Source organism: Bufo bufo, chromosome 1 (genome assembly GCF_905171765.1).
Source record: "Bufo bufo chromosome 1, aBufBuf1.1, whole genome shotgun sequence".
Lineage (NCBI taxonomy): Eukaryota > Metazoa > Chordata > Amphibia > Anura > Bufonidae > Bufo > Bufo bufo.
This window is the reverse complement of record NC_053389.1, coordinates 189,207,032-189,234,983: the sequence shown is the minus strand read 5'-3', so window position 1 is coordinate 189,234,983 and position 27,952 is coordinate 189,207,032. Positions and strand designations below refer to the sequence as shown.

The following is a 27,952-nucleotide window of genomic DNA, read 5'->3' as shown; positions in this document are numbered from 1 at the left end:
GTTAATTATTTTTTTATTTTTTAACCCTCATTGGCACTGCCCACTGCGCCACCAATGTTTATTATATTGAGGGGGGGCGCACTGCGCCACCAATGTTTATTATATTGAGGGGGGGCGCACTGCGCCACCAATGTTTATTATATTGAGGGGGGGGCGCACTGCGCCACCAATGTTTATTATATTGAGGGGGGGCGCACTGCGCCACCAATGTTTATTATATTGAGGGGGGGCGCACTGCGCCACCAATGTTTATTATATTGAGGGGGGGCGCACTGCGCCACCAATGTTTATTATATTGAGGGGGGGCGCACTGCGCCACCAATGTTTATTATATTGAGGGGGGGCGCACTGCGCCACCAATGTTTATTATATTGAGGGGGGGCGCACTGCGCCACCAATGTTTATTATATTGAGGGGGGCGCACTGCGCCACCAATGTTTATTATATTGGGGGGGCGCACTGCGCCACCAATGTTTATTATATTGAGGGGGGCGCACTGCGCCAATGTTTATTATACTGGGGTGTTGGGTGGGCGCACTGCGCCACCAATGTTTATTATACTGGGGTGTTGGGGGGGCGCACTGCGCCACCAATGTTTATTATATTGGGGGGGGCGCACTGCGCAAATGTTTATTATACTGGGGTGTTGGGAGGGCGCACTGCGCCACCAATGTTTATTATACTGGGGTGTTGGGGGGGCGCACTGTGCCACCAATGTTTATTATATTGGGGGGGGCGCACTGTGCACAACGATGGGTTAGGGAAATTTCACAGCAGAGTGCGCATGCGCTGGGAGCCTCGCCGGCGGTTAGAGTAGGGGAAAATTATGGGCCAGTGCACAGGTGCGGTGATCGGATGGATGTTCTCAGCAGGACACCGGCCGACACTGCGCATGCGCTGGGAGCCTCACCAGCGGTTAGGGTAGGGAAAAAGCACTGGCCCGTACGTAATTTTTCCCTTCCCTAACCGCTGGTGAGGCTCCCGGTGCATGCGCAGTGTCGCCCGGGTTCAGCTGAGAACATCCATCCGATCACTGCGCCTGCGCACTGGCCCATAGTTTTTCCCTACCCTAACCGCCGGCGAGACTCCTGGCGCATGCGCACTCTGCTGTGAAACTTCCCTAACCTGACGTTGTGCGCCTGCGCGGCGCTGCACACCTCCTCACGTCATGTCCGGTGCGACCGGAAGTGACGAGGGTAGGGAAATCTCACAAAGTAGGGAAGTATGACATTACACCGGCCTTTGGGGTGTGTGGCCTGGTAACTACTTGGTTGGATAGCCAGCCTATGCCATGATGCCAGCAACAAGCGGTGGTTATTTTTTTTATTTTTTTTGGGGGGGGGGGGGGGGGGGGGGGGGCGCCACAAGGTTAGCTCGCACAGGGCGCCTGGACACCTAAGGCCGGCCCTGTGTCAGACTATATGTTAAAGTGGCCCATAAATGTCATGTGAAGAGAGCCTATGGCACGCTTCCCACCTGGCACCCGTGCTTACACAATGTTCCTTTTTTTTTTTTCTCAACCCATGCCTTCATGATGGATCTGCATATGCATTGGTCAGTGAATAAAACTATTGATAGGAAGACAAAGGACATATCATGTGGACTGGGGAAGAGAGGGAATTCCCAGAAGACTAAACAGTAGGTGGAGACCCCTCCACTGCCTGTTACAATGCTGAAAGTGAACAGATTGAAGCAAGACTGCAGTTAAAGGGGCTCTCCAGTGTTGTTAAGATGTATTTTACCAATATCCAGGACTAAATGAAAAAGAGAATAAAGTAGTAGTGATTTGTAATGTAGTAATCTGCTCCACTTCCTTTGAACTGCTGATGACAAAGCTCTGTATGGGTTTTAACAGTTTGACTTACCTGTGAAATCTCCAGACAGGGGAGTTTTCCAACTTGTGCTCCAGTGAACCCATAGACAGAGTTTGCACTCACTTTCAGTGCAAGCTGACGACCATCCAGAACTTTCTGTTTAAAGGGATCAGTCTCCTTCTTCAGCTCTGCTTTTGCACTGAAATAAAAAAAATAAAAAAAAAAATAAAAAAATCCAAGAAAAACAGTAGAGCCCTATACTAGATCTGCCAGATCCTCAATGCATTGTTATAACAATGCTTTCTGTAATCCAAAATTCTTATAATGAAAAGGTATCTGGAAAGTAATTGTACAAACGTAAAAGGACACAAAGCACGAATACCACAAAGCACGAATGCAGACCAGAACGATAGAAGTGCCTAAAACTCAGCGGAAGACCTAATCGGAAGCTGCAAACAGGAACCAGAGAGAGATAGGAAAAATATTGCGCCAGGAAGGGAGTGTGGACCCCAAACGCCACAAAGCCCAAGAAAAAACTGGTAACAGAACCAACACCACCCACGCAGGCACCCCACAGCAGAAAGGGGGCATACGAGAACCCAATGGCTATGAACACTGGCCGAGCAGGCAGTAACAGAGTGTGGGGAGCGCAACTACTCGCCCTGCAGAACGGGAGAAGTAGAAGCAGCCGGTGCGGCTTAGTAGAAAACCAGCACTTAGGGGTGACAACAAGGGCAGTACAACCGCTCGACCTGGTGAGGGGAGCCATGTAGACAACTCGCATATGCAAACTGAATAAGTGCATATCCAAACTCCACAAGGAGGGAACGCTAATGCTGTCACCGTAGTAGATTGTAGAGGCAATGCTGTACGTTTAAAGGGAACAAGGCGCTAAGCCAGCGCCATAGAAATCGGTAGGTTATAACAGTACAGAAAACGTACTAATGCCCAGCAGAAGTGAGCAAACGCCTCAGCCACAGCGTGCCATGGCAGAACATAAGCAAAGTGCCCCCTGTGGAATAAGGAAATGTAGACACGACCACAACTACAACTAGCGAGAAGGCACCAGGCCTAGAAGGAGGAATGCTGTGTAGATACTGCCGGAATACCAGGGACGATACTTCTCATGGAGGAAGGGGATGTGGAGAAAACCATATCCAGCAGTAGTGCCAAAATACCACCTATGACGGAGATAAAGCGATTGTAGGTACCATGTCTAGCCAATAGGGCACCCATGGAACGGGATGCCATGCGACAAGGAACAAATGGGAGTAGTCGCGGTAGACAATGTTGAAGCAATTACTCCACCCAAGAAAGACGGATAATGTAATAGGAGGAACTACTCCGCTGACGGAAAGAGGGGAACCGAGAAGATGTACAGGGTCCCTCGGTAGTGCAAGCACTACTGGTTGTGCAACTACTCTGTCAATGGGGGGGGTGGGTAATGCTACAGGATCTCTAACATGCCATTGTGGTGCAACTAATCCCCCAATAGAAGGGGGAAAGCTGATAGGATAGGACAGATGATATCCAGTATGAGAGTAGAGTAATTACTCCACCTGCGGAGGGGTTAATGCAACAGGATGTATGGTATGCGGTGGAAGTGCAATACTCCGCCTAAGGAAGAAGGGTAATGCGACAGTCTATACAGGATCCAGTGATAGTGTAATTACTCTTTAGAAGGAGGGTAATGCTACAGGATCTACAGTATGCGACCTTGGTGCAACTAAACCACCTATATATGGAGGAAAACCGACAGGACAAATTATATCCAGCATTAGTGCAATCACTACGCCTGCGTAGGGAGCAATGCAACATGACATATAGTATCCGATGGAAGTGCAATTACTCCGTCTAAAGAAGAACGGTAATGCAATAGTCTGTACAGGATGCAGTAGTAGTGCAATTACTCTATAGAAGGAGGGTAACGCTACAGAATGTACAGTACCCAAAGTAAGTGCAAATACTCCCATTACGGAAGGAGGGTAACGCTACCAGAAGCAGGGCAATGCTATCTGCCGATAGAAGATTACTCTGCCCATGGAAAGAGGATAATGCTACGGGCCGTACAGAACCCAGTGGAAGTGCAATTACTCCTCCTAGGGAAGAAGGGTAATGGCACGGGCTGTACAGTATCCAGTGGTATTGCTATTACGCTGCCTATGGAAAGAGGATAATGCAATGGGCTGTACAGTATCCAGTGGTAGAGCAAGTACACCGCTTAGGAAGGAGGGTAGCGCTACAAGCTGTACAGTATCCAGTGCAAGCACAATTACTCCGCCTATGCTACAGGCTGTACAGCAGCCAGTGGTAGTGCAAGTACTCCGCCTATGGAAGGAGGGTATGCTACAGAATGTACAGGGTCCAGTGGTGAGCGCACATTTTCCACCTAATGAGGGAAGGGAATGTGACAGGACTCACGGAATTTAGTGGTAGTGTAACTACTCCGTCTATAGAAGGAGGGTAAGCTACAGGTAGTGCAGTATCCAGCAGTAGTACCAGGATTCCGCTTACGCTACAGGACGTATGTATCCAGCAGTGGGGTAAAGAAATTCTACCTACTGAATGAATAGCGTGGGAACTAGGTCCAGAAAGACCAGATAGCTCCAAGGGTTAATAATATATAAATATATCGTTTTTTGTTGTTTTTACATACAGCTCAATTCTAATAAAACAGAGCTAGGGGAACTGAAGCCACATCCGTCTGTACTAATGAGCAGCACTGTAAGCCTCAGCAGAGAGCCCAGTACGCACTTTCCTCAGAACAGTAGTGCTGAGGAAAGGAAGGGGTTAAGCAGAAGGCAGGGGCGAAGTTTATTGGGCAGCTAGTGGGGTGAAGCATAGCCGCAAAATTTTTGCGCTCTGAAAATACAGATCCCGCCCCCGAAACACGCTGGGAGATGTGGCCTAGTAGGCCGCAGAGCCGGGGCCTCTAGTACAGGCGAGGCCAACCGGAAGAATTTCCAGTTGGGGCGGCGATGTAGTGAGGGAGCAGAGTGCACTGGGAAAGAATGAGGCCGGGAGCGGGCGTACCGATGCCCAGTGTAGAAAACCGGTGGCTGCCCAAGGAGACATGCGACTGCCGGGACTGGCTCGCAGGGCGTGGATGGGACCTGTGACTGGAGGTGGGACTGAGGCGTTGAGTCACCAGATACAGGGGCCAAGGTCTAGGAGAAACAACATGTATTGCTGTGTTCACTTAGAGAGCACAGGAGAAGGGGGACCAGCAGGGGAAGTAGGTAATATAGTTACTCCGACTGTTTCTGCCCACACTGATACCTTCCTCAGTGTGCTGCCCCTTGGGGAGGGCAGCTACACCAGTAACAGGGGGGACTTCCAGAAGTAGTAGCCAAGATGAGACACTGTAGCTGGCGGATAAGGCTCCTTTTACACATCCGCAATTCTGTTCCGCATTTTGCGGAACGGAATTGCGGACCCATTCATTTCTATGGGGCCACACTATGTGCAGCCCGGATCCGCAATAGCGGCCAAGAATAGACATTCTATTAGTGCCGGCGATGTGCGGTCCGCAAAATGCGGAACGCACATTGCCGGTTTCCGTGTTTTGCGAATCTGCGGATCCGCAAAACACACATGGATGTGTGAATGGACCCTTACAGTGGATTTGAGATCCACTGTTCCTCCTTGTCTTCCAGAGGTGGGGAATGAGAACAGGTGGTGAGAGCCCACCTGCATTTCGAACCTGAAAAATAAAACAAAAAGAAAAAAAACTTTGGCAGATCGGCAGAAAAAAAATGTCTGCTTCCTATGGACACTAAGCTAAAACTGATTAGCTCAGTGTCTGCAGGAGGGGTATAGCTGAGAGGAGGAACCAACACTTTTTTGCTTAGTGTCGCCTCCTAGTGGCAGCAGCTATACCCATGGTCTTCTGTGTCCTCCAACGATAAGAGCGAGAAATAGGATTTCTTGTACTCATCAGTAAAATCCTGTTCTCGCTACGTTCATTGGGGGGGGGGGGACAGAAGACAGCTGCTGCTAATCCGTTTGTACGCATTTTATTTTTTATCAAAATCATTTTTATTGATTTTAAATAAAATACACATTGTACACAATGACCAGGATCCTGCCAGTCATTTACGTGGACAAAAACCTGATGCAATGACATTACAGAGCAATACAAAATTTTTTGTAAATAACAAATTTCACTTTCACCCAACTCTCCTTCCCCCCCCCCCCCCCAGTATTGTCTTGGAGAGATGACTACACCACCCCATTCTCACTGTAATTTATTTAAACAGCTCACAAAGGAGGTCATAACCACCCAAGTTAACAGAAAATTGAGCACACGATCCTCATTATTATGTAGCATAAACTTAAGATAAATGTCCCATTAAGGACAGTTGTCCTCTCAGGCAATCCCTTGTCAGTGCTAGTGAAGCCAAGTTCCCAGATTCTAACCAGCCTTGCCATATTGACAAGAATTTGTTTGGACATTTTCTCTTGATATAGACCCCTTTTTCAAGACGTAAAATTGTATTCATCCTATTTATATATTCCTGCTTATTGGGAGGCCTATCTCTTATCCAGTGCTTGGTGATCAAAACCCTCGCCTGGAACAACATTCTGTGGATACATAAAGATAATTTATCAGTTAATCGTGTGGAATCCAGTATACCCAACACACAGATTCTGGGATCATTGGGCAATCGTATCTCAGTTGCTGTAGCTATGATTTCCCGTATCTCTTCCCAATATTTTCCCAGCTCTCTGCAGTTCCATACCATATGAAGCAGTGTCGCTTCCATTGCACCACATCTAGGGCATGTGGAGTCCGGTCGCACACCTATTTTGAATAGAAGTTTGGGGGTTCTATACACTCTGTGTAGCAGGTATAGCTGAGATAGTCTCTGAGACTCATTTAAAGTAAGACTAGGAGTTAAAGCCAGGATGTCGTTCCATTGGTCTTGAGATATTGTCCCAACATCCTCTTCCCACTTCCCCCTTACCACTAAGGGGATTGATGGGGTAGTAGCGTCAAGAATGTATTTATATAGTTGGGATATCAGGCCTTTGGTAACTAGCTTCTAGAAATTGTTTCACCACAGGAGGGGAGGGGGCAATTACTATGTCCCTTGGAAATTGCGTTTGGTATGCATGTCTTAATTGAAGGAATTGGAAGAACGCCGTTTTTGGTAGGCCAAACTCCTTCTGAAGTTGAGTGAAAGATTTAAACACTCCATGCGATTGAATTTGGTCCAAAAAGAGTATGCCCCTCTCCTCCCATGGGGAAAAACCTTCCAGCCTGAATATTCCTGGTAGTTGGGGGTTTCGCCATATTGGTGTAATGTCATTGAATTCTGTCAGATTTGTTAATTCTTAAAATTTTGCCCAAGCCTTAGCTAAAAGGGAAAGTGTGGGCAGTTTTTTACCAAGAGGCTGATGCCTACTTATTGCCAACGAGGCAATAGGCACTTTTTGTTTCATAGTGTGGGCAACAATATCAGCTGAGGGGTCTAAATTAGTTGTATTAATCCACCCTCTAATGTGTTGTAATTATGCAGCTATATAATAGGACCATGGGTTCGGAAGAGATAAGCCGCCCTCTTCCTTACTTTTTTGGAGTGTTTCTATGCGAATTCTCGGTTGTTTCTTTTTCCATATCAGTGATCTAAAGATCCCTTGGATCTTATAGAAGATCCTTTGTGGGATCCATACTGGTGAGTTGTGTAATATATATAATAGTTGTGGCATGAGTATCATTTTAAGTAAGTTACAACGGCCAATTACCGTAAGGGGTAGTTTGCACCAAACATTAGTTTTGACTACAAATTTAGCAATTAATGGCTCTAGATTCAGTTTTATGTATTCAGCTGGTATCGGTGTTATTATCACCCCTAGGAATTTGAATTGAGTGTTCAGCTGCAGTGGTACACGAGTGAGGTCCACTTGTGGTGGGGTAGGATCCGATGGGAGAATTGTGGGATTTGTCCCAGTTTATTCGTAGTCCAGAGTATTTCCCAAAATCGGTAATTTCGTGCATTATGGGGTCTATAGACTCCTGTAAGTCTCCCACATATAATAATAAATCGTCTGCGTATAACGACTCTCTCATCCCGGGGCCCTAATGGAAATCCCTTCCAGTCTGGGGAGGTGCGTAAAAGACAAGCTAAGGGCTCAATTGCTATTGAAAATAGCAGTGGAGATAAGGGGCAGCCCTGTCGTGTGCCCCTATGTAATGGAAATTGATTGGAAAGTATCCTGTTTTCCCTAATCCTTGCTAGCGGGGAGTTATACAGTAATTTTACCCAAGAGACAAATCCCCGTCCAAAGCCCATGACTTCCAAAACTTCCCATAGGTATTCCCATTCTACACTGTCAAAAGCCTTGGCAGAGTCTAAGGAAATTATTGCACGGGAACCCCCGCTATTTAATGGTCTCTGGATATTCAGGAACAATCGACGAAGATTATTGGCCGTGCTCCTGTCTGGCATGAAGCCCGCCTGATCCTTATGTATTAAAGGAGTGATTACTTTATTAAGCCAATTGGCCAATACTTTGGCTAGAAGCTTTACATCGTTTGATAGGAGAGAAATAGGTCTATAGGAGTCAGGTCTTATTGGGTCCTTATTGGGCTTTGGAATAACCACCACTATCGCCTCCCTCATAGATGTAAGTAATGTCCCAATTCGCAGCGCATCATTAAAGGTCTCTAAAAGATGTGGGAGGAGACAGTCTCAAAACCGTTTAAAAAAAAATTCCAACCCATCTGAACCTGGGGCCTTTTCATTAGGGAAGGAGCTCAGGGCTACTTCAAGTTCCACCGAAGTAAGGGGTTCATCCAGGTATGCAGCAGAGTCTAGGGACAGTTTAGGGATTGATATTCGCCTAAGATACTCCTTTATATCATCTCTTCTCATGGCCATTTTAGAAGAATATAATTCCTCATAATATTTATGGAATGTATCAAGGATTACAGAATTTTCCTCCGATAGTGTCCCATCCATGGTTCTAATTGCTACTATTCTGGACGCACCCTCTTGTGATCAGACGACTCTGGCTAGTAGACTACCCGCACTGTCCCCTGCCTCAAAGTATTTTTGTTTGATGAAAAAACGTTTATTGTCTGCTATATGTAGTAAGTGGTCAGTAAGTTTAGATTGTGCATTTTTCCATATTGTTTCAGATTGCTGGGAGGGTGTACTAATATACAATTGCTCACTCCTTGTCACTTCCTGTTGTATAGATTTAGTAAGTTCCCTAGAATTAATTTTGCGTCTATTACCGTATTTTTTGCTTTATAAGACGCACCTAGGTTTTTGAGGAGGAAAATAAGAAAAAAATATTTTGAACCAAAAGGTGTGCTTTTGGTAGGTTTTGAACTAATGGTGGTCTGTGGAAGCCGCACTGTTATGGGGGATCTGTGGATGCCGCACTGTTATGGGGGGGGGGAATCTGTGGATGACGCACTGTTAAGGGGGGGGATCTGTGGATGATGCACTGTTATGGGGGGGGGGGATCTGTGGATGACGCACTGTTATGGGGGGGGGGGGGATCTGTGGATGACGCACTGTTATAGGGGGGGGGGATCTGTGGATGACGCACTGTTATGGGGGGGGGATCTGTGGATGACGCACTGTTATGGGGGGGGGATCTGTGGATGACGCACTGTTATGGGGGGGGATCTGTGGATGACGCACTGTTATGGGGGGATCTGTGGATGACGCACTGTTATGGGGGGGGGGATCTGTGGATGACGCACTGTTATGAGGGGGGGGGGGATCTGTGGATGACGCACTGTTATGTCATCCACAGATTCCCCATAAGTGTCATCTACAGATCCCCATCAGATGCATCAGTGTGGAGGGAGGAGGCGGAGACACTCATGGCGGGGCCCGGTGCAGTGATTCTACTCTAATACACCTGGCCCCGCAGCTGTTAAGTACATTCAATCCGATCCATATCTTAATGTATACCGCACTGTTCTGTACTTAATGTAGTACCGTATGTATAGCATTAAGACTGCGCACACCGGCAGCTCCCTCGGTCATGCGCCGCCTGCCGCAGCTCCCTCCTCATGCTCCGCCTGCCAACCTGCCTGCTTATCTCACTTTATGAATGAACAGGCAGGCGGCACATGAGGAGGGAGCCGCGGCAGTCGGGGTATGAGGAGGGAGCCGCGGCAGTCGGGGTATGAGGAGGGAGCTGCGGCAGGCGGCACATGACCAAGGGAGCTGCCGGTCTGTGCCGTCTTAATGCTATACATACGGTACTACAGTAAGTACAGAACAGTGCGGTATACATTAAGATATGGATCGGATTGAATGTACTTAACAGTTGCCGGGCCCGGTGTATTACAGTAAAGTCACTGCACCGGGCCCCGCCATGAGTGTCCCCGCCTCCTCCCTCCACACTGATACTTCGGTGGCCGCGCAGTGCAGTGCAGCATAGCGGCTAGCGAAGTATCCACTTTATAAGACGCACGGCCATTTCACCTTGGGGGGGGGGGGGGGGGGGGGGGGTGGAGAGGGAAAGTGAGTCTTATAAAGCGAAAAATACAGTAATTTTCTGGATGTAAAGGCCTTTTACATATGCTTTCATAGCGTCCCATATTGTCCCTATAGCTGCTGATCCTTTATGGAGATTTAAAAAAAAAAAAATTTATTTGGTTCATCAGGGGGCCTTCCTCATCTAATAGTTGTATCCAGAAGGGATTGAGTTTCCAGAGCACTGAACCACAGCGCCCTCTATCAGCAAAACAACTGGGTTGGAGCTATGTCCCTCAAAAAATATTGCAAGAAAAGGTTTTTACAGATGAGTACAAAAAATCCTATTTTCTCATTTGGGTCACTGGGGGACACAGAAGACTGTGAAAAGTCCAAAAGATGCCCCAGAGAGAAGGAAACATAACTATACCACAACCGGTAAAGCAGTCCGCAAAGATAGCCATCCTATAAAAACAGAGAAAGTGGGGGAAAGAGGACAGACAGTGGTCTGACACACCCATAGAGCACAGGTACAAATTGTGCTCCACAAGGATAAGACAAGGATGGGCCCTGTCTTACTGAGCTAAAAATGATACTAAGGAAATACACTGCAAAATGGAATTTAACATAAAAAAAATTGTTAATGGAGACAACAAAAAGATTACTCACCGTTTTCGGGCAGTTAAAAGATTTTCCAAAATCTCAGGAAGCAACCCTTTCCTTACACTGGATTTGACAAAACAATCTCCAGTAGGGGTCTTGATAAAATCCTCAGGGTTGAGCCTGACAAAAGAACACACAAGCCTTAAACAGTGATACTACGGAGCGTGCCTGTGGCTAATGACCATAAAGTGTAACAATTTCCCCTCTGCAAACCATCTCAAATTGCTAGTTCCCCCTGAGCTTGTGTGTTCCCACACAGTGCACACATACAGCAGCATGGAGGACTGAGTAGTATAGCTATGAATCCAGCACTGGAGTGGGACAGAGGTAGCAGTGTATTGGTGACTCTTCTAAGAGCCATCAGTGTAGGAGGCAAAGGGATGAGGAGAGGAGTCATTTTTCTATAATAATACAAAAGGTTTTTATCTTCACTTACACCACTGATTTATGGGAAAAAATTTATAGTGACTAGAATAGAGGATGTGTCACAAAATGCAGTGCAATCTACAGGCAGCATGCTATAGAGCAGGAGGAGCTGACCAGATTGATGTATAGTTTTGTGGGAAAAGATTCAGTATAACTCGCAATTCATACATCTAAATCTCTGCATTTGTTGACTGCAGCTGTACACGGTGAAGGTGTTATTAGTGATGGATAGCATTCTCTGTGTAAGTGTGTATACAGAGATAGCTGTCAGCCACTGATAGCTGTACACGGGGGAAGTGTCATCAGTGATTGATAGCATTCTCTGAGTGTGTATACATTGATAGCTGTCAGTCACAGATAGCTGTAAATGGGGGGAGGTGTTATCAGTGATTGATAGCATTTTCTGTTTAAGCGTGTATACAGAGATAGCTGTCAGTCACTGATTGCTGTACATGGTGTTGGTGTAATCCGTGATTGATAACATTCCCTGTGTAAGTGTGCATACAGAGATATCTATCAGTCACTGATAGTTGTACACCCGGGGGAAGGGTTATCAGTGATTGATAGCATTCCCCATATAAGTGCATATACAGAGTTAGTGTGAAAACAGAGATACAGTGGATATAAAAAGTCTACACACCCCTGCAAAATGTCAGGTTTCTGTGATGTAAAAAAAAAAAAAAAAAGGAGACAAAAATCATTTTAGAACTTTTTCCACCTTTAATGTGACCTATAAACTGTACAACTCAATTGAAAAAAACTGAAATCTTTTAGGTAGAGGGAAGAAAAAATATAAAAATAAAATATGGTTAAATAAGTGTGCACACCCTTAAACTAATACTTTGTTGAAGCACCTTTTGATTTTATTACAGCATGGGTATGAGTCTATCAGCATGGCACATTTTGACTTGGCAAGATTTGCCCACTCTTCTTTGCAAAAACACTCCAAATCTGTCAGATTGCGAGGGCATCTCCTGGGCACAGCCCTCTTCAGATCACCCCACAGATTTTCAATCGGATTCAGGTCTGGGCTCTGGCTGGGCCATTCCAAAACTTTAATCTTCTTCTGGTGAAGCCATTCCTTTGTTGATTTGGATGTATGCTTTGGGTCGTTGTCATGCTGAAAGATGACGTTCCTCTTCATGTTCAGCTTTCTAGCAGAAGCCTGAAGGTTTTGTGCCAATATTGACTGGTATTTGGAACGGTTCATAATTCCCTCTAGCTTAACTAAGGCCACAGTTCCAACTGAAGAAAAACAGCCCTTTGGCATGATGCTGCCACCACCATGCTTCACTATGGGTATGGTGTTCTTTTGGTGATGTGCAGTCTTGTTTTTGCGCCAGACATATATCTTTTGGAATTATGGCCAAAAAGTTTAACCTTGGTTTCATCAGACCATAACACCTTTGCCCACATGCTTTCGGGAGACTTCAGATGTGTTTTTGCGAAATGTAGCCTGGCTTGGATGTTTTTCTTCGTAAGAAAAGGCTTTCGTCTTGCCACTTTACCCCATAGCCCAGACATATGAAGAATACGGGAGATTGTTGTCACATGTACCACACAGCCAGTACTTGCCAGATATTCCTGCAGCTCCTTTAATGTTGCTGTAGGCCTCTTGGTAGCCTCCCAGACCAGTTTTATTCTCGTCTTTTCATCAATTTTGGGGGGACGTCCAGTTCTTGGTAATGTCACTGTTGTGCCATGTTTTCTCCACTTGATGAAGACTGTCTTCACTGTGTTCCATGGTATATCTAATGCCTTGGACATTCTTTTGTACCCTTCTCCTGACTGCTAACTTTTCACAATGAGATCCCTCTGATGCTTTGGAAGCTCTCTGTGGACCATGGCTTTTGCTGTGGGATGAGACTAAGACAATTTCAGGAAAGACCAACTAGAGCAGCTGAACTTTATTTAGGGTTAATCAGAGGCACTTTAACCCCTTAAGGACCAGCCCATTTTTTTGCAAATCTGACCAGTGTCACTTTATGTGGTGATAACTTTATAACGCTTTGACTTATCCAGGCCATTCTGAGATTGTTTTTTTCATGACATATTGTACTTCATGACACTGGTAAAATGGAGTAAAAAAAATTCTTTTTTATTTAAAAAAATATATATAAATTTGCCTAAAATTGTGAAAATTTTTCAAATTTCCAAGTTTAAATTTCTCTACTTCTATAATACATATTAATACCTACAAAATTTGTATTACTTTACATTTCCCATAAGTCTATTTCATGTTAGGATCATTTTGGGAATGACATTTTATTTTTGGGGGACGTTACAAGGCTTAGAAGTAAATCTTGAAATTTCTCAGAAATGTTCAAAAACCAACTTTTTAAAAAGGACCAGTTCAGGTCTGAAGTCACTTTGTGAAGCTTACATAATAGAAACCACCCAAAAATGACCCCAATCTATAAACTACCCCCCTCAAGGTATTCAAAACTGAATTTATAAACTTTGTTAACCCTTTAGGTTTTCCACAAGAATTAACCACCTCAGCCCCCAGTGCTTAAACACCCTTAATGACCAGGCCACTTTTTACACTTCTGACCTACACTACTTTCACCGTTTATTGCTCGGTCATGCAACTTACCACCCAAATGAATTTTACCTCCTTTTCTTCTCACTAATAGAGCTTTCATTTGGTGGTATTTTATTGCTGCTGACATTTTTACTTTTTTTGTTATTAATCGAAATTTAACGATTTTTTTGCAAAAAAATGACATTTTTCACTTTCAGTTGTAAAATTTTGCAAAAAAAACGACATCCATATATAAATTTTGCTCTAAATTTATTGTTCTACATGTCTTTGATAAAAAAAAAAATGTTTGGGTAAAAAAAAAAAATGGTTTGGGTAAAAGTTACAGCGTTTACAAACTATGGTACAAAAATGTGAATTTCCGCTTTTTGAAGCAGCTCTGACTTTCTGAGCACCTGTCATGTTTCCTGAGGTTCTACAATGCCCAGACAGTACAAACACCCCACAAATGACCCCATTTCTGAAAGTAGACACCCTAAGGTATTCGCTGATGGGCATAGTGAGTTCATAGAACTTTTTATTTTTTGTCACAAGTTAGCGGAAAATGATGATTTTTATTTTTTTTTTTTCCTTACAAAGTCTCATATTCCACTAACTTGTGACAAAAAATAAAAAAACTTCCATGAACTCACTATGCCCATCAGCGAATACCTTGGGGTGTCTTCTTTCCAAAATGGGGTCACTTGTGGGGTAGTTATACTGCCCTGGCATTCTAGGGGCCCAAATGTGTGGTTAGGAGTTTGAAATCAAATTCTGTAAAAAATGACCAGTGAAATTCGAAAGGTGCTCTTTGGAATATGGGCCCCTTTGCCCACCTAGGCTGCAAAAAAGTGCCACACATGTGGTATCGCCGTATTCAGGAGAAGTTGGGGAATGTGTTTTGGGGTGTCATTTTACATATACCCATGCTGGGTGAGATAAATATCTTGGTCAAATGCCAACTTTGTATAAAAAAATAAAAATGGGAAAAGTTGTCTTTTGCCAAGATATTTCTCTCACCCAGCATGGATATATGTAAAATGACACCCCAAAACACATTCCCCAACTTCTCCTGAGTACGGAGATACCAGATGTGTGACACTTTTTTGCAGCCTAGATGCGCAAAGGGGCCCACATTCCTTTTATGAGGGCATTTTTAGACATTTGGATCCCAGACTTCTTCTCACGCTTTAGGGCCCCTAGAATGCCAGGGCAGTATAAATACCCCACATGTGACACCATTTTGGAAAGAAGACATCCCAAGGTATTCAATGAGGGGCATGGCGAGTTCATAGAAATTTTTTTTTTTTGGCACAAGTTAGCGGAAATGGATTTTATTTATTTTTTTCTCACAAAGTCTCCCTTTCCGCTAACTTTGGACTCAATATGCCCCTCACGGAATACCTGGGGGTGTCTTCTTTCCGAAATGGGGTCACATGTGGGGTATTTATACTGCCCTGGCATTCTAGGGGCCCTAAAGCGTGAGAAGAAGTCTGGAATATAAATGTCTAAAAATTTTTACGCATTTGGATTCCGTGAGGGGTATGGTGAGTTCATGTGAGATTTTATTTTTTGACACAAGTTAGTGGAATATGAGACTTTGTAAGAAAAAAATTATAATTTCCGCTAACTTGGGCCAAAAAAATGTCTGAATGGAGCCTTACAGAGGGGTGATCAATGACAGGGGGGTGATCAATGACAGGGGGGTGATCAGGGAGTCTATATGGGGTGATCACCCCCCTGTCATTGATCATCCCCCTATAAGGCTCCATTCAGATGTCCTTATGTGTTTTGCGGATCCGATCCATGTATCCGTGGATCCGTAAAAATCATACGGACATCTGAATGCAGCATGACAGGGGGGGTGATCAATGACGGGGGGGGGGGGGTGATCAATGAAAGGGGGGGTAATCAATGACAGGGGGGTGATCAGGGAGTCTATATGGGGTGATCACCACAGTCATTGATCACGCCCCTGTAAGGCTCCATTCAGACGTCCGTATGCGTTTTGCGGATCCGATCCATCTATCAGTGGATCCGTAAAAATCATGCGGACATCTGAATGGAGCTTTACAGGGGGGTGATCAATGACAGGGGGGGTAATCAATGACAGGGGGGTGATCAGGGAGTCTATATGGGGTGATCAGGGGTGATCAAGGGTGAATAAGGGGTTAATAAGTGACAGGGGGGGGGGGGGGTGTAGTGTAGTGGTGCTTGGTGAAACATATTACTGAGCTGCCTGTGTCCTCTGGTGGTCGATCCAAACAAAGGGGACCACCAGAGGACCAGGTAGCAGGTATATTAGACGCTGTTATCAAAACAGCGTCTAATATACCTGTTAGGGGTTAAAAAAATCACATCTCCAGCCTGCCAGCGAACGATCGCCGCTGGCAGGCTGGAGATCAACTCTCTTACCTTCCGTTCCTGTGAGCGCGCGCGCCTGTGTGCGCGCGTTCACAGGAAATCCCGGCTCACGCGAGATGACGCGTATATGCGTCGCTGAGCGCAGGGCTGCCACCTCCGGAACGCGAATCTGCGTTAGGCGGTCCGGATGTGGTTAATGGAAAATAGAGATACAATTTCAAAATTTCACTTTTTTGGCAGATTTTCCATTTTAAGATTTTTTTTCCAGTTACAAAGCAAGGGTTAACAGCCAAACCAAACTCAATATTTACGGCCCTGATTCTGTAGTTTACAGAAACACCCCATATGTGGTCGTAAACTGCTGTACGGGCACACGGCAGGGCGCAGAAGGAAAGAAATGCCATACGGTTTTTGGAAGGCAGATTTTGCTGGACTGTTTATTTTGACACCATGTCCCATTTGAAGCCCCCCTGATGCACTCCTAGAGTAGAAACTCCAAAAAAAGTGGCCCCATTTTAGAAACTACGGGAAGGGGTGAAAGTTTTCTTGGTACTAGTTTAGGGTACATATGATTTTTGGTTGCTCTGTATTACACTTTTTGTGAGGCAAGGTAACAAGAAATAGCTGTTTTGGCACTTTTTTTTTTTTTTGTTATTTACAACATTCATCTGACAGGTTAGATCATGTGGTATTTTTATAGAGCAGGTTGTCACGGACGCAGCGATACCTAATAGGTATACAATTTTTTTTATTTATGTAAGTTTTACACAATGATTTCATTTTTGAAAAAAAATTAAAATCATGTTTTAGTGTCTCTATAGTCTAAGAGCCATAGTTTTTTCAGTTTTTCGGCAATTATCTTAGGTAGAGTCTCATTTTTTGCAGGATGAGATGACGATTTGATTGGCACTATTTTGGGGTGCATATGACTTTTTGATCGCTTGCTATTACACTTTTTGTGATGTAAGGTGACAAAAAATAGTTTATTTAGCACAGTTTTTATTTTTTACGGTGTTTACCTAAGGGGTTAGGTCATGTGATATTTTTATAGAACCGGTCGATACGGACGCGGCGATACCTAATATGTATACTTTTTTATTTATTTATGCAAGTTTTACACAATAAAAGCTTTTTTAAAACAAAAAAAAAAAAACTAGATTTTTGTATAACTTACCAGTAAAATCTCTTTCTCGCTCTTCCTTGGGGGACACAGGAAACCTTGGGTATAGCTCATCTCCATAGGAGGCGTGACACTAAGTGAAAGACTGTTAAGCCCCTCCTCCAGCAGCTATACCCTCAGCCTGGAGCGAGCGACTACCAGTTATGTGCCCAAGTAGTTAAAACAAAGGCAAGGATCAACCAAATTAACACCAAGTCAAAACTCCCGTCAGGGCAACCAAAACAATGGGTGGGTGCTGTGTCCCCCAAGGAAGAGCGAGAAAGAGATTTTACTGGTAAGTTATACAAAAATCTCGTTTTCTCGCCCAATTCCTTGGGGGACACAGGAAACCTTGGGACGTTCAAAAGCAGTCCACAAATAGGGAGGGACCACAACCCAAGAAGAATTAAAGCACCATAGGCATTAAGGCACCACCGCCTGCAAGACCAGGCGGCCCAAAGCAGCATCTGCCGATGCATAAGTGTTCACCTTGTAGAACTTGGTGAAGGTGTGCAAAGACCAGGTGGCCGCCTTACACAATTGTTCAGCCGAAGCTCGATTTCGCTGAGCCCAGGAAGCCCCGACCGCTCTGGTAGAATGAGCGGTAACACCAAAGGGCGGTTCCCTGCCCTTAGCACGGTAAGCCTCAGCAATAGCCATCTTGATGAAGCGGGCAATAACCACTTTAGATGCCGCCAGCCCCCTGCGCGGACCCTCCGGAACCACAAATAGAAAATCCGAGCGCCGAAAGGGTCTAGTTACATCCAAGTAGATCCTCAGAGCCCTAACAACATCCAGACGGTGAAGATCCCGTTCCCGAGGATGAGACGGGGACGGGCACAGAGAAGGAAGGACAATATCTTCATTCAGGTGAAAAGCGGACACCACCTTCGGAAGGAAATCCGGAACCGGGCGGAGAACCACCTTGTCCTGGTGAAAAACCAAGAGGGGTTCTACGCAAGAAAGTGCCGCCAATTCAGACACACGCCGAAGAGACGTGATGGCAACGAGGAAAAAAACTTTGCAAGACAACAAGCGAAGGGAAACCCTGCGCAGAGGCTCGAAAGGAGAAGATTGGAGAGCCGTCAGCACAACATTAAGGTCCCAAGATGGAACGGGAGCACGATACGGGGGAGCATAGTGAGCAACCCCCTGAAGAAAAGTCTTAACTGGACCGAGCGGAGCCAGAGGTCGCTGAAAAAGGATCGAAAGCGCTGAGATCTGACCCTTTAGGGTACTGAGACCCAAACCCAAGTCCAGACCAGACTGCAAGAAGGATAAAATCGTGGGGAGAGAAAACCGAAGGGGATGAACATCTAAGGTCTCGCAGAAATTCAAATAGGCCCGCCAGGTTCGGTAATAAATCCTGGACGATGCCGGTTTACGCGCACGAATCATGGTACGGACCACGTCAGCAGAAAACCCCCGCCGCGTTAGGACCGCGGTTTCAATAGCCACGCCGCTAAACGTAGCGACCCTAAATGCTGGTGGAAGATCGGCCCTTGAGAGAGGAGGTCTTCTCTTAGAGGCAGAGGCAAGGGGGCGTCTGCCAGGAGCAACATAAGGTCGGCGTACCAAGGACGACGAGGCCAATCCGGGGCTATTAGGATCGCAGGCGTGCCCTCCGCCGCGATCTTCCGAAGGACTCGTGGAAGAAGAGGCAGGGGCGGAAACACGTAGAGGAGAGAGAACTCCGTCCAGGGAAGGACGAGCGCGTCCGCGCCGTAAGCGTCCGGATCCTTGGTTCTGGCCATGAAGGTGGGGAGCTTGTGGTTGAATCTGGAGGCCATGAGATCCACGTCCGGACGACCCCAACGGAGGCAAAGAGACTCGAAGACGTCGGGGTGCAGAGACCACTCGCCCGGGTCGATCGTCGTCCGGCTGAGGAAATCCGCCGCCCAATTGTCCACTCCCGGGATGTAAATGGCCGAAATGGCTGGAACATGAACTTCCGCCCAGCGAAGGATTAGAGACACCTCCCTCATTGCCGCCGCGCTGCGAGTGCCCCCTTGATGATTTATGTATGCCACAGCCGTGGCATTGTCCGATTGGACACGAACAGGGTGACCCTGAAGCAGCGAAGTCCAATGCCGGAGTGAGAGGAGAACCGCCCTCAGCTCCAGAACGTTGATCGGCAGTTTGGACTCCGATGGAGACCAAGTGCCTTGTACGGACCGAGGAGGAAACACCCCCCCCCCAACCCCGCAGACTGGCATCGGTGGTAATCACCAACCAAGTTATCGGTAGGAAGAACTTCCCTTGGAGAGGGGTCCGTAACCACCAGAGTAGAGAGGAGCGAACCTGGGGGGGGAAGGGGAAAGTGCTGATCCAGACTTTCCTGGGACTTGTCCCATGCGGACAGAATGGCAGTCTGAAAGGTGCGGGAGTGATACTGCGCGTAGGGGATTGCTTCGAAACAGGACACCATCTGTCCCAAGACCCGCATGCTGAACCGGAAGGAAGGACGGCGGTGGTTCAGAAGGCTCCGAACCGACCGATGAAGGAGCTGGCGCTTCTCTGACGGAAGCCGAACCTCCGCTGCATCTGTATCCAGCAGCATCCCCAGAAAGATCAGTTGCCTGGATGGAACAAGAGCGGATTTGGGAAGATTGATAATCCAACCGAACCGGCGTAAGGTTTGTAGCGAGAGGTCCACACTGGCAGATGTCATTGACAGAGAGGGTGCCTTGATAAGGAGATCGTTCAAATATGGAAGAAGAAAAACTCCCCTGGAACGAAGTAAGGCGAGGACAGGGGCTAGGACCTTTGTGAAAACGCGAGGGGCCGTCGCCAGCCCGAAGGGGAGGGCAACGAACTGGTAGTGGTCGGACCCCACTGCAAAGCGCAGAAAGCACTGATGACACTGAGCGATTGGAATATGAAGGTAGGCGTCCTGGATGTCGATAGAGGCCAGGAACTCCCCTTTTTCCAGAGAGGCCACCACCGACCTGAGAGACTCCATCCGGAATCGCTGAAGACGAAGGAAACTGTTTAACCGTTTTAGATCCAGAATGGGACGAACCGAGCCTTCTTTTTTGGGGACCACAAAAAGGTTCGAATAGAACCCCTTGAATCTTTCTTCCATGGGAACCGGAGCGATGACCCCTTTGTCCAGAAGGGTGCGAGTGGCAGTAAAGAAATCGGCCGCCCCTTGGGGATCCCGGGGAACCTGGGAGCGAAAGAACCGAACTGGGGGGAGGGACGTAAAGTCGAGTTTGTACCCGGAAGACACAACTTCGAGAGCCCAGGCGTCGGAGACGTGCGCCTGCCAGAAGTCCCTGAACAGGAAGAGACGTCCCCCCACCCGGGCGTGTGGGGGCGCACCTTCAGGTAGTGTTCTGCTTGGTCGCGGGAGGGCGAGCAGGCTGTGACTTGCGCCAGGAGGGCTGGGTCCGAAAAAAAGGTCTCTTACGTCTGTCTTGGACAGAGCTAGGGGATGGACCTGAAGAGGTGCGAGGTGCGGGAGCCCTGCGGGAAGACCTGAAGCGAGAAAAGGTGGGACGGCCTCGAGTGGTGGTCCTAGTCCTAGATTGAGGAAGATGCGTACTCTTCCCCCCCGTGGCTTCGGATATGATTTCATCCAAGCGGGTCCCGAACAATCGAGAACCCGTAAAGGGAAGGCCAGTAAGAGACCGCTTTGACGTGGAGTCCGCCGTCCAAACCTTTAACCAAAGCTCCCTCCTGGCCGAAACGGCCAGGGCAGACGAACGGGCTATGAGAGCCCCCGCATCAAGGGATGCTTCACAGACGAATTTGCCGGCTTGAACGATAAGTTGGGCTAGAGCACGGAGGTCCTGAATAGGGACGTCGGATTCAAGCTCCTGATCCAGCTGAGAAGCCCACTCTGAAACCGCTTTTCCAGCCCAAGCGGAAGCAAAGACCGGCCGGAGGGCGGAACCGGAGGCTGCAAAGATACCTTTGGTAATGGCCTCTATACGGCGATCCTCAGTGGATTGTAAGGAAGAGCCATCAGCAACGGGAATAGACGTGCTTTTTGCCAAACGGGCCACCGGGGGGTCGACTTTGGGTGGTGACGCCCAGTTTGTAATGCAATCCGCCGGGAATGGATAACAGATATCCAACTTCTTAGGCGGGGTAAAACGGGCATCAGGGCGGGCCCAGGCCTTGGAAACCACCGACGAGAAGTCAGTGTGGAGGGGAAAAACTGCAGACGTCTGTTTTTGGCGAAAGAAGGAAACACAGTTTTTTTTCAGAATTAGGAGGATCATCGTGAATCTTAAAGGTATCACGAATATTGTTAATAAGATGGCCCACAGCAGAAGCCAGTTTTGAAGGCAAGGCCGAGTCCATATCACAATCTGAATCAACTAGTTCCCCTTCAGAGGGCATATCCTGTATCGAGGAAGGGCCCGACTGAGAGCGCACCCTGGGGGTGATACTGAAGCATCCGAGGACGATAGGCGCTCCGCCCTAGACCGCTTCTGGGGTTGACGGGCTCTGGAGGTGTCGCCTGGAGAGAGGGACTCAGACGGGTCAGCTAAGATAGCGGACCCGGAGGGCCCAGCAGGGGAAATATCCGGCTGCGATAAGGGCAATACCTCTGCAAGGCGGCCCACAACGTTAGAGAGGCTGACCACAGCCTGGGAAAGGGATCTAGCCCAGTCAGGGGGATCCAATAGGCCAGGGGGTGACACAACAGATGGCGGACCCTGTAATGGGGCTTTGCAAGCCGAGCAATGCGGGTCAGGCTGCCCTTGAGGGAGGGGCGCCTTACATGCGGTGCAGGTGTGATACCAAGGACCGGCCGGCGCTGAGGGGTCAGACATGTTGGCTGAAGTAATATAAAAGCGTCCAGGCTAGAGGGCTGCAGAGCTAGAAAGGGTCAACAGTCCTACCAGGTCACAGTGGGAGCGGACGACAACAGCAGCGGCAACACCTGAGGTAAAACCTGAGGTAAAAACGATCCGTCCTGAGAGCAGGCACGAAGAGGAGGCGGGGCCAGCGAGGAGCGGGAAGAAAGACGTCCGCCCTCCCGACTGAATGTCTAACATGTACAGGAGTTCAAACAAATATGCCGCGAGAAAATATTGCCCCCCGACGACCTCCTTATACACCGGCGGCGAATGACACACACAAGAGAAGTCAGCCGGCAGCTGAACACAGCGGCAGCACTGGCCGAGATAACAAAAGGCGGCCCCACAAGGCCGCAGCACCTGAGGTAAACTTGTGCAGTAAACCCTCCCCCACGAGCACCGCTCCGTCCTGCTCCACACACAAGGGGGGGAAGCCGACAGTAAGCCTTGTAATGTGACAAGGCTAGGCAGAGGGAACACAGAAGTTAAAACCCTATCGGGGGGGGGGGGGGGGGGGGGTTGGAACGGCTGCATAGCCACCTCACCAGTCAACGTTTTCACCCTCAGTCCATCCAGCAGGGACGCCCCTTCAGCCACTGGCACCGAAGTGGCAGGAAGCTGGAGAGGGGCTTGCAGGCGGGCGACCCTTGTGCTGGCGGGATGCAGGGGAGCTGGGCTGCCCTGGTCCTCCTTTTCTTCTGTGGGGGAGGCAGCAGTGCGGAAAGCCGGCACTGGCGCAGCTCAACCCCGGGAAAACAGAGAGGTCTTTGCGACTCTGTTGTCCCTGTTGAAAAAAGGAAAAAAGTGTGTGTCTTGCCTCCTTGACACTAAGCAAAAAACTGGTAGTCGCTCGCTCCAGGCTGAGGGTATAGCTGCTGGAGGAGGGGCTTAACAGTCTTTCACTTAGTGTCACGCCTCCTATGGAGATGAGCTATACCCAAGGTTTCCTGTGTCCCCCAAGGAATTGGGCGAGAAATGATGTTTTAGTGTCTCCATACTCTGAGGCTACTTTCACACTTGCGTTCAGAGCGGGTCCGTCTGGTATCTGCACAGACGGATCCGCTCCTATAATGCAAACGCTTAGATCCGATCAGAACGGATCCGTTTGCATTATAATGAACAAAAAAATATATATATATTTTTTTTTTCTTCATGATAATGCAAACGGATCCGTTTTGACTTTACATTGAAAGTCAATGGGGGACGGATCAGTTTGAAAATTGAGCCATATTGTGTCAACTTCAAACGGATCCGTCCCCATTGACTTACATTGTAAGTCTGGACGGATCCGTTTGCGTCTGCCTGCTGAGCGGAGCGGAGGACAAACGGTGCCAAACTGATGCATTCTGAGCGGATCCGCCTCCACTCAGAATGCATTAGGACTGGACGGATGCGTTCGGGGCCGCTTGTGAGAGCCTTCAAACGGAGCTCACAAGCGGAGCCCCGAACGCTAGTGTGAAAGTAGCCTGAGCCATATTTTTTTTAATTTTTTTGGGGCGATTATCTCAGGTAGGGGCTCATTTATTGCGGGATGAGGTGACGGTTAGATTGGTACTATTTTGGTGGGCATACGCCTTTTTGATCGCTTGCTGTTGTACTTTTTGTGATGTAAGGTGTCAAAAAAATTGTTTATTTAGCACAGTTTTTATTTTTTATGGTGTTCATATGAGGGGTTAGGTCATGTGATACGTTTATAGAGCTGGTCGATACGGACGCGACGATACCTAATATGTCTATATGTCTTTTCCCACATTTTTTCACTTTATTTTTGGAAAAGGACATTTTATTATTATTTTTTCACTTTATTATTTGTCCCACTCTGGGACTTCAACATTACAGGGTCTGATCCCTGTTTCAATGCAGCACGATACATCTGTATTGTGCTATATTGAACTGTTAGTTCAAGACCCTAACAGTTGCCTAGGAGACCCAGCCTGGGGGCTGGGCCTCTTAGGCCTCCGTACATGCTTGGTTTGGGGCTGCCATGGCAACCATCGAGTCCCCGCCACAGCAGCACAGGGACCGATGGATGAGGTGAGGGAGCGCAAACCTCCCATATGCCGCGGTGAGCGCTGATCGCGGCATATGAGGAATTAATCAACCGGCATCGGCGTTATCGCCGATGCTGGTGGATGCAGCAGAGATCCGGCTGTCAGTAACAGCCAAATCTCTGCCGCTGATCGCGGCACCGCATGCGCGGGGGGGGAACGACTGCAGGACGAGAACGCTCGTCCTCTAGCTCTAAATGCCGGCGATTTAGGAAGAGCATTCTCGTTCTGGGTCGTTCAGGGGTTAAATGATGGCAGGTGTATGCTGACTCCTATTTAACATGATTTTCAATGTTTGATTGCTTAATTCTGAACACAGCTACATCACCAGTTATAAGAGGGTGTGCACACTTATGCAACCACATTATTTTAGGGTTTTTTTGTTTTCTTCCCTCCACCTAAAAGATTTCAGTTTGTTTTCAATTGAGTTGTACAGTTTATAGGTCACATTAAAAGGTGGAAAAAGTTCTGAAATGATTTATCTTTGTCTCATTTTTTTTTACAGCACAGAAACCTGACATTTTACCAGGGGTGTGTAGACTTTTTATATCCAGTGTAACTGTCAGTCACTGACTGGAAAATGAAACCACACATTTTTCCCTCCTGCAAACTTTTTTCTTTTCACTTTGTCTCCTTTTTTCATTCTCCTTTATGTCAAAAGTACACATACTGCTTAAGTTACTCTAGTTTCAATATTTTACAGTTTGTTATGTGTGTAAAAATAAATTAAACAAAAAATAAAAGAAATAGTCACCCATGTTTATCGACGGCTCCAGACTGTAGCAGAGTGGTATAGCAGAGATTGTGAGCCATCATTATAGATGGATACAGCGATGAAAAATCTAGAGTGGCAATAGGCACAGCATAATACCTGCAACAAAATGCAACAGGTCAATACATTACACAGGACAGTAAATATATGAGAACGCTCGTGGAGCAATCTAGTCCCTCTTCATATTACAAACTAGATCATGACTCCACTTCCAAAAACTCGCACAAGTTCAGACTAAAAGGAAATGACAGGAAATACTATCCTGATGTGATATCTGCAAAACCACGAGAGATGCAATTGTATGCTGTTCACAGTTATCAAAGCATCTGACTCCCAGAATGTATTGTGCATGAGTCATTAAAGGGATTGTCCAGATTTAGAAAAACATGGCAGCCTTCTTCAAGAAACAGCACCACACCTGCCCATGGATGTGTCTGGTATTGCAGCTTAGCTACACTGAAGTAAAGGAGGCTGAGCTCCAATACCACAAACAACCCGTGGACAAGTCTAGTGCTATGTTTGGAGAAAAGCAGTCATATTTTTCCAACTGTGGAACGCCCAAACAGGACCCATGGATGATACTTGCTTAACATCGTATGGCTGCCACTAGCATCCAGTAGCTTATCTCCTTGACGCATGTCAGGCCGGGAGAGTATGCCAGAACAACCGCTATAGGACATTCAGTAGTTGAAAGCGGAGATGCTTCGGTGAATAACATTACAAAATGTTTACTCAATCTGGAAGGGAGGATATAGGACGGCTCTTCCTCTGATTGGGGCTAGCAAGGTGCTCCAAACTGATGTCGCACTCTGATCACCATAAATTTGTACAAAGAAGATGAGTGGGCACTCTTATATCTGGACACACACAGGTTTAGTGTAATATCACCATCTATGTTTATTAATGCATATAGCAATAAGATACAGAAAATATAAACATATGTATAATACAATATCCGTATTGATCTCTCCAAAAATGGGGTTAATATGACGTCTTGCTTATTTTAACCCCATTTTTGGAGAGATCAATACGGATATTGTATTATACATATGTTTATATTTTCTGTATCTTATTGCTATATGCATTAATAAACATAGATGGTGATATTACACTAAACCTGTGTGTGTCCAGATATAAGAGTGCCCACTCATCTTTGTACAAAAATGTTTACTCACCCTTTGACGGGTTCAATAACGGTGGCACCTGTGTAGTCCTCGCCTCCCTCTGATTTCACCACTGGCATTACCAGATTTTGCTTCATAGCCTATAGAGTAATAATAACCAAAAACAGTTTTAATATAAAAATGCTATACAAAATCCGAAAAAATATTTTATTATATTTGCGGAGGGGTAGTTAAAGTGGTTGTCCGGGCTCAGAGGTGAACCCGGACATACCCTTATTTTCACCCAGGCAGCCCCCCTGAGGCTAGCATCGGAGCATCTCATGCTCCGATGCGCTCCCTTGCCCTGCACTAAATCGCGCAGGGCAAGGCCTCTCTTGTTTTCAATAACACACTGCCAGGTGGAAACTTCCGCCCGGCAGTGTGTTCGGTGACGTCACCGGCTATGATGGGCGGCCTTTAGCGCTGCCCTAGCCGTTTTACTGGCTAGGGCAACTCTAAATCCCGCCCATCAGTGCCGGTGACGTCACCGGGCTTCCTGGCAGCCCCATGGAGAGCCCCGGGACGTCACCAGATCTCCAAAAAATGCCTTTGCCCTGCGCGATTTAGCGCAGGGCAAAGGAGAGCATTCGAACATGAACAGCTCCGATGCTCAAGTCAGGGGGGCTGCTGGGGTGAAGATGGAGGGATGTCTGGGTTCAGCTCTGAACCCGGACAACCCCTTTAAGGAAAGGTCCCTTGACATGGGATGACAGAGCAGCAGATTGCTGAGATGGAAGCGTTCCTTCTCAACAATCTGCTGCTCGCTGGTGGTTGAGACCGGTACATGAAGCGATCTCCTCCAGAGTATGGGGAGTAGTGATCGCATAATGCCATCGCTCGTCGCCATACTGACTCGTTTCCCGGCAGTAGATTACACAGAATGATTTGTTGCCGGCAAACAACGATTTTTGTGTATGCACAAACTATCGGATTACCCGATGAACGGGAGTTCCACTTGTTCATTGGGGAATCGCCGGTACATTTACACTGCCAGATAATGGCGATTATCTTTAGCTTTATTGGCCTGTGTAAAGGGCCCTTTAGAGCATGAATCATCAAAACAACTTCTCTACATGAATTAGTCACTGCTCCTCACAAGACCAGCCCACTCATCTCCTGCTGTAGTCAGATGATAAGGTCGGTTATATATCCTAGTGAAATATGTCATGACTGGAATACCCCTTTAATAAGTAAGACGGTCAAGTAACTCATAGATCTCGGCAACAGACATTCTGATATTCTCTACAGTATCTGAATGATATTTGTGGTTAATCATTATGTATCCATTTCTAAGATGATGAAGTCATGCAAGAAAGTTAAAGAGTGGTTATCATCTATATGCCCCCGCTTACAAAAACTGTAAAGAAACCTGAAGTCATCAACTCTCGCCCCCCAAAACACATAACAGGTATTTATATCTGGGAAAACAAGTTGATACCAACAGTAGGTCTGCTACCTAAAGGGGGAATGGGGTCCACTGCTTGACTCCAGAAATATACCTACAGCCTTCTCCATTGTAGTTTATAAGAGATACAGAAAACAGAACATTTCAAATCTACAATTAACCCCATAAGGACCCAGCCATTTTTCACCTTAAGGACGAGTCCATTTTTAGCAAATCTGACCAGTGTCACTTTATGTGGTAACAACATTAAAGTGCTTTTACTTATCCAGGCCATTCTGAGCTTGTTTTCTCGCCACATATTGTACTTCAGGACAGTGGTAAAATTGAATCAAAAAATGTCATTTTTATTTATAAAAAAA

At 46.8% G+C, this 27,952-nt stretch overlaps 1 protein-coding gene across 1 annotated transcript in view; it reads right to left on the bottom strand.

Annotated features, from left to right (window-relative positions):
* POLD1 (DNA polymerase delta 1, catalytic subunit) overlaps window positions 1-27,952 on the bottom strand; it is a 186,046-nt gene that overhangs the window by 108,990 nt on the left and 49,104 nt on the right. The window contains exons 14-17 of the mRNA XM_040433632.1: window positions 26,201-26,289; window positions 25,008-25,124; window positions 10,928-11,041; window positions 1,866-2,013 (exon numbers count right to left, since the gene is read on the bottom strand). Of these exons, the coding sequence (XP_040289566.1) occupies window positions 1,866-2,013; window positions 10,928-11,041; window positions 25,008-25,124; window positions 26,201-26,289 (468 nt within the window). The remainder of the gene's footprint in view (window positions 1-1,865; window positions 2,014-10,927; window positions 11,042-25,007; window positions 25,125-26,200; window positions 26,290-27,952) is intronic.